Source organism: Amblyomma americanum, chromosome 6, assembly GCF_052857255.1.
Source record: "Amblyomma americanum isolate KBUSLIRL-KWMA chromosome 6, ASM5285725v1, whole genome shotgun sequence".
Classification (NCBI taxonomy): Eukaryota; Metazoa; Arthropoda; class Arachnida; order Ixodida; family Ixodidae; genus Amblyomma; species Amblyomma americanum.
The window spans coordinates 22,191,937-22,212,802 of NC_135502.1; the positions used below are offsets into that span (position 1 = coordinate 22,191,937).

At 47.1% G+C, this 20,866-nt stretch overlaps 1 protein-coding gene across 1 annotated transcript in view; it reads right to left on the minus strand.

The window, feature by feature from the left end:
- LOC144136440 (ceramide synthase 1-like) overlaps positions 1–13,687 on the minus strand; it is a 46,170-nt gene extending 32,483 nt beyond the window's left edge. Inside the window, exons 1-2 of the mRNA XM_077668760.1 lie at positions 13,267–13,687; positions 4,497–4,659 (exon numbers count right to left, since the gene is read on the minus strand). Of these exons, the coding sequence (XP_077524886.1) occupies positions 4,497–4,659; positions 13,267–13,500 (397 nt within the window). The 5' untranslated portion in view covers positions 13,501–13,687. The remainder of the gene's footprint in view (positions 1–4,496; positions 4,660–13,266) is intronic.
- Between the last annotated feature and the right edge of the window lie 7,179 nt (positions 13,688–20,866).

Here is a 20,866-nt window from a genome sequence, read left to right on the forward strand (position 1 = left end):
ATGTGCCTTTTTCAGTTGGAGGGCCCATGCACACGCTCACTGCGCAAGCAAGACAGCGCATATCTCCAACAGCAAAACCAAAATCAGCTGGCTTTTCTCCTTGTCCAGGCTAGGTGCAAGCATTGAATGCTTGAAGCAGGTTGCTTATCACTTGAAGGCTGTTTTTAGAGTGCAGCTCTTAGGCGCCTGTTCCTAGTTTGTGCATCATCGTTGTTGCCAGCACAACCAGCAGAGCTAAAGCAAAGCAAAGAGCAAAGCGAAACGACGCACTGCCTTGCCCAAGTGGGGAGATTCCTTGCGCAAAGATTGTGGGTGGCTTAATTGTCGCACAGGTGCATAGCTGATTATGTTTGAAGCAGCGTAAGAGGTACCCCAAAAGTCATATTCGCAACTTGAGTCAGTCATGAATCAGAAGTCAAACTATCAACCAACACATGCATGGGCATCTATGGGGTCTGTTTGTGAGTCCACGCCATTTACCATGGGAACAGGCAAGTGCTGCTCTGAATATGTGGGCCACGTGCCGTATGGGCCGAACAAAGACACGTCCTTTATGCCTTCAGCATTCCTACTTAAAGCAATGAGACAAGCACATTGCAACGTGTTCTTGCAGGGAGCAGCAAATGCGGGAGAGGACACTGCAACCAAGCAAGGGTTGCACCATGCCGCTATACACCTTTGAGGAGTGTTCATTCAGTGCGACAGTTTAATGGAGACCTTGAGCGGTAAAGCAGCTATGCCTCACAATATGCTCTTAAAGGGACTATGCAACGAACAAAAAGTCACTTGTAAATGTTTTTAATGCTTAGAAATGATGCTAAGAAGCATTCACACGAAGTATGAGTCTTCAGAACTGAGGTGGCAATTGATTATCAATTTTTAAAAACCGTGTTTTTTAAAATTCGCGGGCCGATTGGTGTGCTCGTAGTGACCTATTTTGGAACTAAAATCGTGAAACAAAGACATCACACTACCCATGACGTCACCAGGCCACCACACGCTCTCATTCGCTGGAGCCACGGAAGCCCCGACGTCAACGGGCACACTTCCGGCAGCCATCAAAATCGTCTGCTCGTGCCGCCGCGCGACCCTCTCGGGCAAGCACGAGCCAGGGCATTGCCTTCGCACATATGGCTTAATTTTCCTCTGCCTCCTCCTTCTGTCGGGAGTTCCGGAGCCACTCGCACGGCTCTTCATGCGCACGCATAGGGCTTGATGCCCATCGCGGCCGTAAAAGCGAGCAGTTGCACCTCGAGGTCCGGGTTTATTACTGCTAATTACCACAGATGACAAGCAAAGAAAACTGACGCGCGCCGCAATCCAGGAAGGCGAAGAGACTGGAGAGATGCCGCCACGCCGCCGACGCTGCTGCTGGGGGGCTAGGAGCGACAACCGGAAGTTCCAAATTAAACGTCAGCGGGTGACGTATTCATGGGCGGGGCCCAGTCCCAGAACTGTTTTCTTTATTTTTGTCTGGTGCTCCTCGTGTATGAGTTGAGAGGGGAGAGGAGGAGCGTAATTTTTAATCGTCTATATCTTCACTGTAATTGATGCTAGCTCAAAAATTCTTGCAGTGGGGTGACGAGTGATCGAATGCCTATCTCTCGTCTGCTTTACGTAATCTCAATTAATTTATTGCATAGTCCCTTTAAGTGTAGCTCAAGCGTCATCCATGTTTTCTGCCTCAAAATGTCGCAAAATCAAGCTGCACTCAAATTTCACATTAGGGAGTACCGTTATCGTTGGTCAATTTTTATAAGGCCACTGACCGCCCTCCGGTTGAAAATATTTTCTACCTCTCTGGTAGCGAGGCATCATCCTTGGAAGGCGCGGCCGCAAACATTTTTTGGAAAGACTCATTAATAGCATAGTTATGCTTCGCCGTGCTCCTTTCCTTCTGTTCCCTCCACGAGATTTTTCTCTCTCGCGCCTGGTCGAGTAGGCTCCACAAGGAAAATTTGCCCTTCCCCCTCTGATGTTACCGGGAGCCGTGGTGTCTGGTGGAGTACATCACATGTCTATGTCATGGCCCCGCCTTGAAAAGAATTCCTTTCTTGCTTTGCTACCTGGTATGTAGCATGGAGGGGGGGGGGCACGGATTCTCTGTTTTCTTCCTTGGGTCTGCTCACGGTGTTTCGTCGCGCTTTTTTTTTTCTTTGTCCTTCCTGGCCCCAGCCTCTTTCAGCCAGGGCCGTTCATTGTCTGAAGTAGCCTTGGATTGTGGACATAGTCATCCAGAGTGAAGTGTTCCGCAAGCCACCACATTCTTGACCGTTGTCTGGAAGGCCGATGCGTTGGAGCCAGACACAACTCAAGGCATAATTTTCTGGAAATCTGTGCCCGATCATGGTTCGACTCCAGTCGCTGCGTGCACAGCCAACGATGAAACGCCGTCGTTGCATTTTCCCCACACACTGAACGATCGAGAGACACGATCAGCTCGACCACCTCAACATGTTAGCGAGCGCATCTTTTCATATATCTTTGTTTTGTTTTTGTTTTGTTTTTTCAGTGACATCCCCAGTTAGGGAGCCTCCTTTTCATGCATGTATTTTTTTTTAGAGGCTTCCCCACTGTTTTACGACCGGAGGGACAGGGTCGCTTTTGTTCGAAACACACAGCGAAGCGCGGACCCAGGAACCGTCCAGCTTTTCTTGGAAATTTTGCATTTGCACTTCTCCGTGCGTGTTTATGCGTTCTATGTATTTGTGTCTTTTCTCTGCTCCTAAGTTCCTGTTGTCTTTCAACAGAGCCGAGAAAAACCAGGACAGTGGCAGTGTAGACAAGATGGACGAGCGTGAAGCAGTGTGTGTGCGGAGCGGCCGAGTGTGCGAGCAAGGGAAAGGCTCTACGACACATGACACGGCACACGCACAGAACACGCTGAAGCATACATGAACTGGCATGAGTGACTAAATACCTCGTTCTTGGAGAAGCTACGGAAAGGACAGCGGGACTCGTCCCACTTGCTCCCAGTGCCGTCTAACGGATGACAGTGCACTTATGTATCTTATTTTTGAGTGTTGAATACTACGGAACAATTAAGCAACCCATTCAGCATGTTTTTCTTTTTCGCTAATAGGACTCCTTGGTGTCCTGTGTGTTTTTACAAGCGTGTGTGTATAGTTTGGCATGGCCCATATTCGCAGGTAAAATAAAATTTTTAAAATTATTGAGCTTCTGGGCCTTTTCCATCAGTCAAACACCTTGTAATACTTCTTACAGCAATTTTCAGTTCTACTGCAAGTTTTCTTATCAGTGATAAAAATGAGGTATGGATACATACCACAGTTGAGGTCTTTTTAGGAGTAATTAGTATAAATGTGTACAAAATCAGTGGTCAGAATGATGTAATTAAATTTCTCAAGTCATTCTGAGAGCAATTTTACCATATTTATGCATGTGACGCACACACATACAGGTTGCACCTTACTATGGGTCCTTATTAAAGTTTATGGCTTATGTCCCCAAAAACTGCACCAACAAGAGAGAGAGAGAAACAGAATAACAGAAAGGTAGGGAGCTTAACCAGGCGATGCAATGTTCAGAAGGCAACTAAATATAGTTGCAATGTCAAATGGACACCGCGTCATGTGAAGCATTGCAACTGGCATCAAAGAAACGAACATACTCCCTGCAGACTTTTCAAATCGCTACCTTTATACAAGCCATGAACGCTCTTTGACACTGACTCCTTCAAAAAGTATGAAGCTCCCATCATTATTGCACCCCATGAAACAAGCCAAAGAACGCACCAACAAAACTTTTGAGGCCATATCAATCACTAAAACCAGGCATGCCAGCGGCAATACAGTAAAAACAGATGCTGCATGTTAACTTTTATGACGGTGAAAGGAGTGCCAAAATTCATCGTTTCAGAATGATCAGAGTTGAATTTTGAAGCCCAAAATGCTGAGGCATGGTATTCAAAAGATTCAAAACACAAAACTTAGCAAAGCTATAGCAAAATTTGCAGTAAAACGTGAAAATCTGTCTTTCCGTCAGGCTTAGGTAAGATGAAGAAAACTCAAGTGCTGGTGTCAAACCAGGTGCGAACAAATAAACGAGAGTAATGTTCTTTGGGGACAAAAGTTTCCAGGAAGCCTGAACAGCGCTCTAGGCATACAAGTGCCATTCCTACCAATGACTACCTGATTTCACTACCAGATGCGACTTTATCCACACGTGTAGTGGTCTCGAGCTAGCAGCTTATAACAGAACTATGAGCTTTAGTCCTCGTTCATATGCACTGGAGACTTTTGTCCCCTATTAGTACCTTTCAGAGCCCTAATATGAGTGTACCAGACATGGCATAAAAAGAACCCAGCTTTCCTCATAAGGCACCCAGCTGCCAACTGCAAAGTTTTTCTTGCTCACGCCTGCTTTTGACAATGACATAGATTGTCTCCTTTTGTCTTCTGTTCTCTGAAAGATGACTGTGGAGTTGGCAAAAGCCACTACCACCAATGCTTTCTGAAATATGAGGAATCACTCACCATCCCAAACGGAGAATGGTTGTTGGAAGAAGCGGTACTTCCCCTGTAGCACCACCACGTACACTGTGAGCAGCCACACGCAGCCATAGTAGAGGAGCTTCCAGGCACTCTCGGGCAGCTTGGCCACGCTGGACGGCTCTAGGGACAGCCGCCAGCCTAGAGGCTGAAAACAGGAGCAAACATGTTAGGGCGGGGATCTAACACGCCACCCCACTAGCCCTAAATATTTGAACCTTAGGTCGAAAAACATAGTGCCGGCAGCGCTTTTGGTTTCTTTTTCATCCATATCGCATCTCTTTATTGCCGTTCATAGCTTGACACCAAATGATTACTCATCATGAGTTACTTGCAAGACAGCAGCTAAGACATATTGTGTAAAAATCGAGGAGTAGTAATCTCCTCCCTTCACGATATCCCAAGCCATGAGTCACCGTTCGACTTTCGCTACATCTGAGGTGGCAAAAGAACAGAAGTGCTTAAAGGTGACTTGAGAGATGTGCTTCCCTTTCCCCTACTTTACAGTTTCTCAGCTACTTGCTCGTGGAAGACAAAAGTATGCCAGCGTAGCCCCCACATAGCGAGATCAGTCATCTCTGCGGAAAATGCCATAGTAGTTGCCCTAAGAATGACCAACTTGACCATAATTGTAGTTCCGTTAATCTGGCTGTAGGTATGCAGAACATGTGAAGAAAATAGTTGTGGCAAAGTTTCACAGCCATTCAACATAATTATTTCATATAGAAGTGTTTAAGACGTGCTGTGGCAATTAATGCACGTGTTTAGCCCATCAGTCTCAAGGTTCTCTGCAAAGTATATGGCATGTATTTGACAATCTCCTTCACTGGCTGCAAGCACTCGCACTGCTTTCCACTGTGTGACCTCTCATTTTAAAGTCATGTTTGAAAGTATCTGGCTTGTTTTTGTAGTTGTTGCCACAGTTCTGCACTGAGGATTACAAAAAATATAAATAGGCACATATTTATTTATTTCATCGCACACTTACAGCACCCAAAGGTATTAAAGGGCAACTCCGGTGTTTTTTCTACCTTCAAAAACTTTACTGAAACTTCCATGGTACGTTTCCAGAACTCCTCTGACCTTTTGTGATAAATTTTGATGTCGGGCAGCATTTTGTTGAAATGCAAATTAATTTTAAATTTTCCTATTTTGTGGCCTCAACTGGGACGATTTCAATGGGCAACCTTGTGTATGTGACATCAGAGTTCGCATAACTGGTGATATTCGCTCTGAGTCTGCTGAAGGACAAAATTTTGAGCTTATTTTCGGTCATTTCAGGTGAATAATCATCCAAACTGCCACTTATATTCACCAGTTTCGCTAATGAAAGCGCATAGGTAGGTTTCATGATGGAATCCATGATGACAGTTTAGTCTGTAATGAAGCCTTAAGTCTAGTGAAGACCCTGTTTTGGTTTCAAATTCTGCTCTTCTAAAATACTACGACTCGGTTTTTCGAGAAACGTTTTTTTTTGCGTGTGTCACAGAGAAGGGGCTCAGGGAATATAATGTTATTATCAACTCAACATGTCCAAAAATACCCACAGAGTTGCCCTTTAAAGTTGTATTGTTCACAGGTGTTGCACACTCTGCTACCTGAGATGATGAGTTATCTTTTGTGCACTTACAGACCACAGTTTTAGTTCATGCATCCTGTGTTAAGCAGTGCTTTGCAAGCCTTTCCTTTATAAACTGCCTGTGATGCTGTTGTTGGCAACCTAACTACAATTTCAGTTCTGAAGTGCCCTCGCCCACAACATGTGCACACACAGAACAGCTTTGCCGGCATAGTGAGACAGACAGCCATATGGTACCATAAAGTTGCATCATGCCACATAAGGCTCTAAAGCATCTATCGTTCATCACACACTGCGACTAATGGTTTGAATGTTTGTTTCATAGGTTGAGAGGTTGAAGATGACATCTGTCCAGTGGACTCCCAGGTAACGCACAAAGACTAGTACACACAACACACTGAAAAGCCTTATTACGCCACACTGAATTTGGCCCAGCAAATCCCTACAACCCTTATGGCATTGAGAATACAAAAGTCTTACCAGCTGATTTTGTCAAAAGCTAAACCTATTTTGTGGCACAAAAACAATAAAAACAAACAATGCTATGGCATAGGGGAAAAGGAAAGGGCTGCTGATCAGAGAAGAACTCTGTTTGGGTTCAAGAGTAGAATTCTTTTTCCCTTTTGCTTTTTATTACGATTTTTATTTTGTCAGACATACCACCTGTGCTTTCCTCCCTTTTTGTTTCTGCACTGTCTTTCGCATAAAGCTGCCACCTGTTACTGTTCTGTTATTAGGGGCACTCACATCCGCGTTGCTTACTTTGAGAGATGGTTTTCATACCGTGTACCATGCAATCAAGCATTTAATACTCAGCTTCACAATAATCCGACAATAAGGCACCAGAATCGAAAACGTGCTTGAGCTATACAAGGCATGATACTGGGGTACTAGCACAACATGCTAACTTTTCCAACAAGGTATTTGCTCAGACAAGCCATCTGTAACATACCCAGCTGGCATCATTTGCTCAGTGGAACAAGAATGCCAACAAATTAATGGCGCATGAGAGCATCACACTGCACCTCCCCCCCACAATGACTGAACTCTCTAGTACTACTGAAAACGCATTGACGATGGCTTCGATACAGGCACAACGCTAATCAACAAGCTTTTAGCATTCTGACATGACCAACTGAAGGAAAAGGCGCACCTCAAATGACTAATGTTAAAAAATGTGCACTAACGACTAAACTAGGATCGGGCCTGTGTCGCTGCGGCAGCCATGGGGGCCCTGGGAATGGGGCTCTGCCCACCAAGCTCACTAAGACCTCCACTGAGCAGTAAAAGTTTTTCACTTATTCATTCGAGACAGTGCCCTTGGATGTTACGACTATGAGATAATTTGTATACTGGAATATTTTTCAGGGTACAGATGTGCAACACTTCACAGGACAGTTCCGCTTACAAGTTTCTGGTGCTTGCACTGAGAGGCAAGCTACGCAAAATGCGCAAAAGGCGGTCCTAACTTGTTATGGTAAGGTATTTATTGGCTCAAAAAGGCGCCAAACTTTGGTGACACCCTACAGCAGCTGAGAAAACGTGCCTCACTAGGCCGGACCAACTATGGGTCCTATGCTACTTACAGCAACAGGAAATGGCTGCCTATTTTCAGTGTCATTACCAGAAAAAGTAATTTTTGAGGTCATTTTCGCTAGGCTTGCTCGTGTTACAGGAGTAATATTTTAGACTAAACATTTTCACCAGCTATACTGGCGTGTAGTGGTCTTTGTATGTAACTCAATTTTTCAGTCAAGCAGCCCTTTAAGGGCTGTTATTTGGTCTTGTTAATTAGACATTATTTAGCATTTAAGCATGCAAAGTGCAATGTGACCACATCAAGCCTTGTAGAACATGTGTCAAGCCCCTATTTAATGCTCACGACCTGAACACTACAGCGGCTGAGCCATCTAGGTGGGTGAAAAGTTCACACAGTGAAAATTTTCATAATACTCTCAGTTACAGGGCAGTCAGGTTTTACACCCAATATTGCAGACTTGGACCACAGTTCATTAATGCTAAAAATAGCAGTGATAACACTCTAACTTGCAACTTTTATGTGTGGGAAAAAATAAGGAAAGCAGTTTGGTTTGAGAGACCGCAGCACTAGGCAAGAGAATTCTTGAGAAAATGATGAACTCTGGGTAGCACCAGGATTTGGAGCAAGAACCTTTCACATGTGAGGTGGAAGATACACCACCAGTCCACAACAGCAGTGCAAATCAGAAAATGGTGAATAACAGGGAAGTAAGGTTTTATATCCAGTACTGCTTACTTGGACAGCTTGTTACTAACTTGTTTTTGGAAAAAAAGGAGGCCTTTATTACAACAGCATTACTTGCATCTTTTATACACAAAAATTTGGGGACGCTTGAATACATTTCTGCATGCAACCTCGCTGTTAAGGGCTAGTTATAACACATACAAACAAACATTCTCAAAACTGAAACAGTTCCATCCATAAGTGGTGAATCCTTCGTGCGATGTCTGCAGCAGTGTGCACAAAGTCCATACTGGTGCCCTCATTGCAGTTTAGTTGGCCTTTACACAAACTCACAAAGTACTCTGTTGAATGTCACTGCGTATGTTTCGTTCTGTACAAACACTGCAGTAGGTCCAAATGACTATGGATATACAACTTCTTTTCAATCATTTATAAGAGACTGCCATAGAAATAGCCAAAGCTAAGTCTCTGTCTACACGACACTAAGCCACAAATAAACCATCTGTACAAAATGCCAACGACAAAAAAATCTTCCTTCAATGAGCCTGAGGTCAAATCATTCATTCATGCACCAAGAAATGAGCAAAAGAATTAAGATGTGAAAATAGTGGTAGTAAATGGGGTTTAACATGCCAAAGTTGCATGTAGGCTATGACGGACTATGTATTGGAGGGCTCCAAGTGACTCTACACCATCTGCGATTCCTTAACACCCGCTGATAATCCCATAGCACACAGGCATTTTGCATTTTGAGTCCATCGAAATGTGGCCGCCGTGGCCAGGATTCCATCCTGCGAATTTAAGATCAGCTGCTGATTGCCGCAGCCACTATGCCATCGCAGCAGCTAGGGGTGAAAGTCAAGAAGTGGAAAGTCTGTCTCAGAATGACTCCTTTAGTTTCAAAATATCATGGTGAAAGGGGGTCACCTCTTTGGTATGACACAATAACAAGCATTTTCTCTAATAAGAAAAGCAGCAACATGGAACAGTATTAAGAAGAATAAATTATGAATAAAAACTAGAGGTTACCTTCCAACCATCCACACATCTGGCTTTTTCCTTGATCTAATAATGGCCAAATAAGCAAGCTCCAACACTGCTGAAGTCTCTTCGTTCTCCAATCAATGAGCAGCCGAGCATTACTCAGAATTCCCTTCAAATTATGTCATGGTATGGCCCTTTGTTTTTCGATTCTGTGGTTCTCAAAGACTGGGGGAGGGAGAGGGGGTTAAAATGAAGAGCCGTGTTTTGTTTGAAAATCCTGGCCTTTTATAAAATCCTGACACAGCTAAGGTTTTGCCTTGAAGTTACTTTCACCAAGAAAGAGAATCAGCCACCAGCAATCATTTCTTGCAAAAATGAGTTACCCAAATGAGAAGGTCACAGTAAAACAAGTTGCATTAAGGAGATGTTTTCCAACTGAAATGTTTCATTGTTTTGTTTTCATTTCCTGACGTGTGTGCATGCATGTGTTTTAGTACGAACTGCATTCACAATGCCAAGTGCTAAACACTGCACTGGTTCTTTAACCATCCTAGCTGTCATATGGAAAGCAGTGACATTAAAATAGTGTTTGCTAACGTAAAGCAGTGCATGGTACAATGATGGCAACAAGACATTACCACCTATGTCTTGAACTTTTGCCCCTATCAGCTCATGTTCAAAAACATCTTGAAGTGGACCTACACCTCAGGTAGCAACAGTGCACAATCATCAACAAAAAGCAGAGAAGCCATTTCTGAGATCGGTTGGGGACAGCCTTTAGTGTTCAGTGCCCCTTGCACTCACTTGGCAAATAAATATTCAAGCAGCTTGCTTTATGTAGGAACTAGGGTTAACCCACTTTTTATAAGATTTACTCAGAATGCTAAAGCATGAAAAATGAGTGGCTTTACTGGAAAGCTAAAGGCCCCATGGACTGAGTATAGCCATCCAATCTTTCAGCAATATCACACAAGCATCAAACAAATAGTCAATCAGCACCATATGACAGAGCAGACCAGTGAAACTGGTGAGAATATGTGTACACACACAAAATTCGTGGTGTTTACAGCCAGTTTCATATCTCCACTCCACCAAAAGGTTCTCACGTGAAACTCGCAAGACAATGCTGTAAAACTGAACAGCTGCGCACTCTCATCATTACTGCAAGCATAGGTGTCTGGCTTATGGGCTGGTATATTTTTACAGATGGAAAGGGAATAAGGAGGGCTAAAGATGATTGAGAGGACATTCAGAAACAGACTGTTCTCCTCCTTTGTGACGAGCTTCATGTTTCCTGAAATCAAAAGCACTCTCGTCTCCATTAAACAGGTTACCATACCCAATAATGTGCTGCACACAGAATGGGATACAAACCAGGCCTCATGAATGAAAGTTCAGCAGTTCTAAGTAGATCCTCAACCAGATTCTACATAACTAAGGTACAGCTGGCCAAATCGAGGAACTCTCAATCTAACATAAGAAAGGTGCTTTAATTCAGCCACAAAACTCTAAAAACAGACTGAATTTCAGTCAGCAAGCATAGCGATCCCAAGTTCTTAAACTAAGTTTGGTGATCAAGGAAAGTGTACAAGCAGCAAGTTAAAATGTCTCAAGTCTTGAAACATCTACATAGAAGCATTAGGGCCCAAGGACCTGCACGTCCTAAACTCCCCTGTGTGCAATCAAGTTTCCACCGCCACCAAGGCAGCAGAGCTAATACACACAATGTTTGTAGAACCCCCAGTGCATACAATACAAGATGACTACCACTAACCTGAAACTAAGTCTGAAACTACGTCACAATGTCTGCTGTGCTGATGATTAACAGCATGGCTCTAATAAATTCATTCTTTGCAGAGATACACAATGAATGCAATAATCCCATCACTAAGGTAACTATTACAGTGGCGCCAGTGTTTCTAAAAAAACTGACACAGAGCTATGTTAACCAGGAACAAACGGTTCTCATTCCTTGCATTAGTAACCAAAGTGCCCGTTTGATGGGCACTGTCACAGCAAAGAAGGCACCAAAGTGATGTAGAGAGGAAATATTACTGCAAATGAGAACCACTAAATGACCTAAAAAATACATTATGCAGTGAATGGAAATGAACGACTAATGAATAGCAGTTTCCCAAAAGTTTCCTCACCACCTGCCGCCTCAGGCTAGGGCTCCCCAAATTATCACCCCACAAGGCATTTGCTTCAGCTGATATATGCAAAGGCAGCAATCCTCCACCAACAGGCAGCTGGTATGCTTGCTTTATATTCTACTGCAGAATGAAGGTGCTGTTTATATATCTGCTACGTACAAACCATGACGGGAGTATGCCATGTGACTAGCCTGCTCAGGTTCCTGGATGAAAATAGCATCCATGCTCTTCTATAGTAAAGTGACAGCTCCATTTTATGCCATGTGGTAAGTCCTCAAAATAAAAAAAAAAGACTGGCCAATAAGAACTACCACCTGATGCCCCACAGCTGTGCCATTCAACCTATGATTGCTGAACTTTATGGCTGTAGCCGCAACGAACATTAAACAGCAATAACATGTGACGTCAACATGCAATAAAGTCAATAAAAGAAGAGGTAATGCCATGCCCTTTTTTTATTACACACAAACTACACTGAAGGGAAACACGCCAGGAATTACACACATAAGTCATGACACAGGCATATTTAATTAAGGGTCATTCACCTGTACAAATCCATCATGTATTTTATGAGGCCTTTCTTGCAGGAGTTTATAGAAGGATCAAGTGGTGTTTCAGTGATAGATAAAAGACAGTTTCAAATGATGCAGCCATTAACAAATACATTGTTAATATAGACTGTATAACAAATCTCTGTGCACGCTATCTGGACATGTCTGGGCTTTATGTGTTTGAAAACAGAGTCATGCTTATTACAGAACACATCTTTGTTGCATATTTAAAGCCAGTGGTTATATTGTGAGCCATTTTCTAAAATGCCACAAAATGTGGCACATGACAATTTTGGAAGTCATGAATGCCTTTATTCGAATTTAGTTTTCTTCTAGGTGGCTAGTCCCAAGGCAGATTTCGTACAAGTCTGAGCGACAGTTCCAAACGACCTAAAAAGCCTTTCTGTTTTCAGTATGCAGGTTTTTTTCGCCCCTTCAAAAATCCAGAATCCTGAAGTTCGGTTCGAAACACTGACTTCAAAAAATAGACGAAGAGCTTGTTGGTGTGAAAACTAACCTAACATTTACGTAACACACCTTTCGCACTGCATATAATGCATATAAAGCTCGATCTTCACTTAATACCTGATCGGTGAATTAATGGCAAGGCGCCTCTGGGCCTTTAAATAAAATATCAAAACAAAAGTCCATATGAAGGAATGTTTAATATGAGCTAAACCAGGTGATAAAACCATGCAAAACGCAACGACTGAAGCAGGTTTCACTTTCCGCAAGACAAAACCGGTATGCAAATGCACACAGCGGCGAGCACTTGACATACGGACGCAAACAAAAGCGAAGGCGCGGACGTGCGGGCCGTGTGCCCAAGTCGCCGCGATAGTGTCGCTCACTCACCACTCTGCACACTCGCCGCTGGTAATTTGGGCACACCGGCTGAACAGCTTATATGTGGCACATACCAGAACGCCGTTCGCGATGACGCCCCAGAAACCGCGACTACGTGTGATCGAATGCTGGGCCAGCGGTGGCCGAACCTTGCAAGACCGGCGCGCCGCAGCTAGCGCCGGGCCCCTGTGAAAGGCACCCCTGCCGACCCATGGCCCTCGAATCGGCCGCGGGTGGGTGGGGAGAGTGCCCCATCCACGGGTGGGCGCGTCCGGTCGCCTCGTGACAGTCGGCCGACCACGACGACGCGCGGACAGCAATGGTTGCGCGCGACAAGACAGCGCGGCGACCACGCCGTGACGACGGCAAGCGGCAGCAACAGGCGAGGGCAAACGCGTGTTCGCAGTTTCAGGGTTACCTTGAAGACACGATCGGTGAGCAGCCGCCTGCCCAGAGTCCAGAGGACGGCCAGCGCTAGAACCACGAGCAAGTCGTCGAAAGGAATGGGCCACGGCCGCCGAGGCCCAGGAGATGTGACGGGCTCGGAGGAGCCGTTGTTCACATACAGTCCGTAGTGGCACACGTTGTACACGCCTCGCAGCACATCGAGGTACGACGGCAGAACCTCCCACTGGCCATCGTCGCCGGACATGGCTTGACAGCACCGCACCACCCCCACAAACCCCGATGCGTGAAGCTGCTCGCACCCTGTACGCCGTGTCGACCCAACGAATGCGCCGCCGCTCCTTCGGGCTGCTCGCGAGAGAGGGCGCGGTCGGCCGTCTGGGGAGCGCGCTTCCCTGCGGTCGCCCCTTGCATCAACTGCTACCGCGCGTCGGCGTGTTGCTCCTTCTCTTTCTTTCTTTTTAATCGGAAGCGAGCCGCTGCCGAGAGCTGTTTAGCAACGGGACGCGGTTCGTGAATCACCCGTTCGAAAGAGAGCAAGCGGCGCGATCGCGCACTGCGCCATGACGCCCCTTCACGCCGAGGGGGCTCCAGACTGGAGAACGCGTCACGTCCTTCAGATTCCACTGCACACAAGGACAGGGCGCCTGAAGGAGGAAGCTATTAACGCAGCGTATCTCTGCAGTCGTGCTCGATTACTGCGTCTTCTTAAGTGATTGCTCCACAGCTCACAAGAAACAGATATTAGGACGACAAATATTGGTCAGGGAGAGCTGCATAGGTATACAGATGCGGGCACTCTTCAAATCGTGACAGCCGACACCGCTAGCTCAACACCACGTGTAGTACAGTACAGCGCCAGGAGGAAGAACGCGTGTGCCAAGTGCACGTGTGCGCGGCCCTCGGCGGCCGATGCGAGTCACGTTGCCAGCACCGCCGCGCACAATGACCCCGCGGAGCTCGGCCACAAGTTCAGCGTCGGCGAGCTGTGAACTTTCGGCCCGTAGAAGCAGCGGCAAAACCCGTACCCCCTCGAGCGCCTTCCGAGGCGCGCGTACGCACGCACACACAAACCGGGAAAACGGCTTCGTGCCCCTGGTAACGAAGCCGTCCTTGCAACGCGCGCTACTATACCGCGCACTTTACCTGGAACGATAGCGATATTATGCAGCCTCGTCTTTAATTGAAGCTTCCAGGCCTGGAAATTCGGATTTAACTACGCGCGAAACACGAAACTTGGTGCGTATGTATGGAATATATATTGTAAATAAATGTTCGCTATTACGTTCCGAGAAGACAAGCACCTCAGCGGGGCCAGCTACTTTTACCGACTGCATGTGGCACTTATTTCCTATGTGCATGGCATCATGAAGTCTATTAACAGCAGGGCTGTCGTTGAGTCAACGTAAATCGCCATGTGCTCTAGAGAATCTGCTGTCAGTGGAGTAAAAGCTACGAGCGCGAGGTGTCGGCTTTCAAAGTGAGTAAAGCCGAAAGTTGGGCGAGTTGGTGAACATTCGTGATGTAAAAAATAGCGCGAAAGAAACACGAAAGACGGACAGGACGACGGAGACAAGCGGTAACTCGCAACGGAGGTTTATTGCTGAATGTACAGTACGTACGCAATTTATGCATGGCACCATGAAAGACATGAAACAAACAGGTCCCCTCGGGAACCGAGTCAAAGGTTAAAAAGAAACGCATGCAGCACGTGCAACTCATCGCTTGGGGAAGAGAGATTAGCGTAAAGACACTTAAATAACCTTGCGCGGCGGAGACTAAAAAATTATATTCACAATCTCCAATGGCAACTGATACACTGATCTGGACAGTCCGTACGTGCACGGTTTCACAATTTCACAGCAAGCCGTGGTGTCTAAAAAGGATGGCTGTTCAACGTGACCCACTGAACACAACAAGTCTGTTACTAGTCGAAAATATGCTATATCGATACTGATATGACATATGCAACTCATTTGTATAACAACTCGAGTTTTGCGAAACATACAGATCACATTCTATATAGCTGTCAATTCTTTTCAAGGCATGGCGATGTGTATAGCAGACTTCTAATAGCTGGTGTAATGCTCCGTAAGTTTTGTGATATAAATAAGGCGCCTTACAATATATGTGTTTCGAATATTGTTCAAGAATACCTGGTACATGTGGTAAAGAGATATACAAGATTTATTGTACGTTGATCTTGGGGGGGGGGGGGGGGGGGGGATTATCTTAAGTCTGAATTAGCACTTCGTAACAAAGGCCGCTATCCATGCAAGCACGCGAAACGTCAACGAATACAAACTCCGCTTTCACCTCACTCACTACCCGAAAACATTCGCTCATGCTCATATACCACGCCATAGTGGCGGCGGCCTTAAACGCATGTGGAGAACTAGCGATCAGCCTAGCTATGTGCTGTATTTTTGTGGCTACAAATTTATTTTACGTGTAGTTTAATTATCCCTGAATTATTCAATTTCCCTGATTAATTCCTGAATACCCAAAATAAACTCAGAAGTAAAAGCTGTTTCTGAATAACAACTTCTGTTTTTCTAAATGCCCGATAGAAATGCTGTGGACACGGGTAAAGGTTACTTAATTATTGCTGACAAAAAATATCTTCTTAGTTTGTACTTTCATGCGCTGCTTTCAAGTGCTCGCGAGCCAACTACACAAGCATACTGAGCAGTTCTGGACAAATTGAGCAGACATGGGAAGGGAAAAGAAGGGCTTGTTGCGTACACATATTCTTTATTTCTCTAAAAGAGAAAAAGGCCCTTGGGCGAAAAGCTACTTCCCTAGCAGCACAGCTAATCGGCCAAATATTGTAAGAGTATTGGCAAAGGCCGATCCTACAAAGAACCAGAGTGAAACCATCCATTTCCAATACTACCTCCAACAGTCAACGGAACAAAGCACTTTTGAGCGGGAAACAGTTTATGAACGCAGTTTTTCCGTATATTGTAAGGTCTCACTATAACAATCAATATATGAGCAGATCTCCCGTCAACAGGAGTTAAACTTCCTCTCGTCCCCCCCCTATCGATGGGGACGTCTTTTAGCAGTACGAAGAGTACTTCAGGTCTTCGTCCGGCGACACGTTGCCGGTTGGGGCAGCAATTCCAGCTTCTCAAAGCAAAACTTATTTATTAAAGACGGCACTGACATAAAAAGGCAGGTGAGTAAAAGGCAGTTTAAAAAAAGGCTGTTAAAAACGGCCGAGCTTGAGACTCGGCGCGCTCGTCCCAAAATCGTTGTTTCCCACGGGTTTTAAACCCTTCGATACTTGGGCGGAGCTTTACCAAACCAGCTCTCGCCCAATCTGAACCAATAGCCATGCAATGTACAAGTGGGCGGAGCCCAGTGGACCCCGCTCCTCCTGGAACGTGCAGGGCGCGTGACTCCGCGTACGCAGCTCGCTGCATGCACATTCCATCGATTGCCACGCATCGGATTGACAGCTAAGGAATGTCTTCCGCGGGACATGATCGCTCCTGGTAACAGGTGCGGGGGGGGGGGGGGGAAGGGCATTGTCCCCGTGGGCTGTCGCGAGCCCAGTGGAATGCGCAGCTCTCACCCTAAGCGGGCGTCACGCCTCGACGTACATTCCTCGATTCCCCCCCGGGCATGACCGCTCCTGGTAACAGGTGCGGGGGGGGGGGGGGGGGGGGGGCATCGGCCCCGTGGGCTTCCACTTAACACCTCCCCACCAAGAATGTTGGGGGGACACTTGCTGTACAAACAACATACCGAAGCCCACAATATCACAAAGAATCCGGGCTTCAACAACATACAAAACGCGCGAAAGCACAGGGGACCCGGCCTCCACTGGTCGCTGTACCAACAAAAAAATGTTTCTGCGTCCTACTAACAATTGGGAAGAAAAAAAAAACATGCTAGGGAAGATACCTTCAGGCATGCGGACGCAAGCACAATTCTCAGTTAACACATTTCAGGTACAGGACGACAAGCAGAAATGAAATCTTCTTGTAAAAGCATTAGAACAATTTCACACGCAACAACATGGAACGGAATACCGAATGAACAAAGCATACATTGTCTCCAGTTCTTATGAAGTGGCATATACACCTCAACACGATCCCGACGAGGGCAAAACAAACCTAATGACACGGTGCTCTTCGTCACACATTGATTAAATGTCACAAGGGGAACAGTTCACAGAGGACACAATTAGCCAACTGGAATGAAACTGTTCGATCACTTTCAGAGTCACTCTTCACGTTCCCCCACTCTCACTCACTGCCCCATCGTGTGCTCGAGCCACAAAGAATATTTACGCCTATCGCAACCTGGCAGTGGCAAAGTGGGTTAAGGCTATGGCCATGATGCATTTGTCCCTATCCCCCAGGATCGAACATGTCTGTTCGCACGAAAGTGTACATTGCGCGCTTCAGGAAGCACCATTCTCGCATTCGTCCTGCTCTGGGGTTGTCTCTCTCATCTTCCTCGAAGGAGAGGCCGACCGTCTGCGCATATGGGGGGCAAGCCTCCGCGAAAGGCTTTAAATGCTCTTGTCTAGAGAGCCTCCTAGAACATGTCATGGCCAGCTCACTGAATTCATCAGCGACCTCTATTTTTGCGATCCGCCTGTCGCCCAGATCCGCAAGGAGATCGCAGCATGGGTCGCGCTTCGCCTCTATCAGCGGTAGTGTAACTTCGCTCCTTCCAGGGCATGGGGTGAATCCCCCGTCGTCACTGCTCTGATTCCCCTCATCTAGAGCCAATATTATTGCGGCGCTGAACGAGTCCGAGTTTACGGGCTCTGAATAACCTCGCATACCCAGCCGTGCTGCTGTCTTCTCCGACGTCGTTGTAAGTGCTGCGCATGCCGTTTGAACGCGAACGCCCATGCCGCTTTCGCAACTCTCTGCCCGGCATGCTGGTGCTTCAGCTGGCAACAAAAGGTCGCACGGTGCAACCGGGCCGTCCGAGCAGTTCGTGCCGTTGCGCTCATCAGTGCCATTAACACCGCTAACAACCTGCTCGGCTGCCTCGCCAGAGTTGACCTGCACAGTTTTGTCATGCGTCGAATTTTTGCCGGCCACGTCTGTGGAGCTCACTTCCACCTCGGGAATAAACGGCTGCTTTTCTGTGTCGACAATTGAGGTTGACTGCACAACGTGCGGCTCCTCGACGCTGCTGATCGCTGCACTATCTGCAGGAACCCGGGATTTTTCTCGACTGCTCACAGTAAGCATCGATTGAATGCCGCTGCCGCTATCTTCGCTAATCGCCGCATCGATCAGCGTTTGATCAGCGTCGTTCACGATGATAGGGCATGGCTGTGTCTGTGCCGTCTTCGGCAGTACACGTGCCGCTCTCTGAGAGCGTTTCTGTTGCTTAATTCTCATTCTCTCCTGCCGTAGCTTCTCTTCGGCTACCGCCAACTGGCGCTTGAGGTCTCGAATAATGGCGTCGCCTCTCTCCTTTTCTATGGCCCGCTCGGCCTCTGACATTTCTGCGCGCTCAGCGCCATACTCATACTCATCATACCCATAGCCACAGCCACTTCGCCAACTAAATGTAGCCATTGTGCCTTGCGTAATTCTAACCCTACGGCTCAAGCACTCCCGAGGCAAGTGAGAATGGGGAAACTCACTCCATTGTCGGGCTGTCGGTCATGGCACTTGCTTCGTGGCAGCAGCAGGTCCCGTCCTGAGGCGCAGAAGTGCGGCCGGAACCGAGAGCTCGCAGCAGGCTCACCACGTCCTCCCGGCCGATGAAGCCGCCAGCCACAGGTGCCGCTTAAGTCGCAGCGCTTCGCTCCGTAGGTCCGCTTCTCTCGCTGTCAGCGCTGACGTGGAGCCTTGACTCCGAGGCCTCGCACCAGGGTATCGCCTCACTTGGACCTTTGTCCCCGGGGCTTCTCACCAAGATGTTGCGCCGTCAATCTTCCGGAAGGTACTGCTTCCAACCGCTCTGCAGGAAGCCGCTCAGACGATCCTGGTCACGGCACCAGTTAAACTTTTCTCTGCCCTCCTACCGATGGGGACGTCTTTTAGCAGTACGAAGAGTACTCAGGTCTTCGTCCGGCGACACGTTGCCGGTTGGGGCAGCAGTACGAGCTTCTCAAAGCAAAACTTATTTATTAAAGACGGCACTTGCATAAAAAGGCAGGTGAGTAAAAGGCAGTTTAAAAAAAGGCTGTTAAAAACGGCCGAGCTTGAGACTCGGCGCGCTCGTCCCAAAATCGTTGTTTCCCACGAGTTTTAAACCCTTCGATACTTGGGCGGAGCTTTACCAAACCAGCTCTCGCCCAATCTGAACCAATAGCCATGCAATGTACAAGTGGGCGGAGCCCAGTGGACCCCGCTCCTCCTGGAACGTGCAGGGCGCGTGACTCCGCGTACGCAGCTCGCTGCATGCACATTCCATCGATTGCCACGCATCGGATTGACAGCTAAGGAATGTCTTCCGCGGGACATGATCGCTCCTGGTAACAGGTGCGGGGGGGGGGGGGGGGGAAGGGCATTGTCCCCGTGGGCTGTCGCGAGCCCAGTGGAATGCGCAGCTCTCACCCTAAGCGGGCGTCACGCCTCGACGTACATTCCTCGATTCCCCCCCGGGCATGACCGCTCCTGGTAACAGGTGCGGGGGGGGGCATCGGCCCCGTGGGCTTCCACTTAACAACAGGCTTGCTTTTTTTTTGCTATTTACGTTTTTGCGATCGTCAAAAGCGTTCTGTTATGATTGTTTTTCTGGCCATGAGGGGCCGACGCAAGCGATTGGCATCCGAGAACTGTCAACAAAGCCGACAACCTCGCGACGGCTGCATACCGGATGCCCTTTTCCCTCCATCGCACCTGCCGGCCACTTCGGGAAGCGATGCGGGGTCAATGCCCGGCTTCTCCTCGACAACGGCGCCAGTTGGCCTTCCCTGAAAGCCGTCGGTGGAGCTCTGCCAGCGTCTCGAGAAGATCAAGGGGTAAGCGGAGTCCAGTCGTCATGTTTTGACATCGAGGGGAGCGGACACCGCGTGGCCTTCCGCAAACATGCAAACCTGCAAACATTGCGGATTTGACCAATACCACCTAGAAAGTTATCTAGGTGGTATTGATTTGACTCGTGGAGATTCCTGTGTCTGCCCCACGTAGAGGGCACCCTCCTCTCAAGCTCAACACATGACGGGGGCGTGTTCCGTGTGGAGAGAGTGCGTGATCTGCCACAGTCATGGTGTAAGAATAATGTGAACTTGGACACGCCTTCCTCAGCAAACCCGGCCTCCATCTAAGGATTTCAGGGAAGAAAAACCCTATAAAACTCGGCGCAGTATACGGCCGAGTAGCGCCATCTCATAGAGAGCTACACCTCCTCTAGAGGTCCCTCGCATCAAGTATAGCTTCCTCTCAACGAGACTCTTTCACTGAGAAGCACTCTCAGTTGTTGTATGTGTACATAATGTAAATAGTTGTATAAAGTTTTCCTTGCCGTCCTCCTACCCAGTCTCCGGCCATGCTACCCGAGTCGCAACTGCTCCATGCGAGCGATGGAAAAACTTTTAAAAGATTTTGCTACATATCGAAAGAAATGATCATTACCTACAATATTACCATAACAGTATCTTATATTTTTTCAATGTTCAAAATATT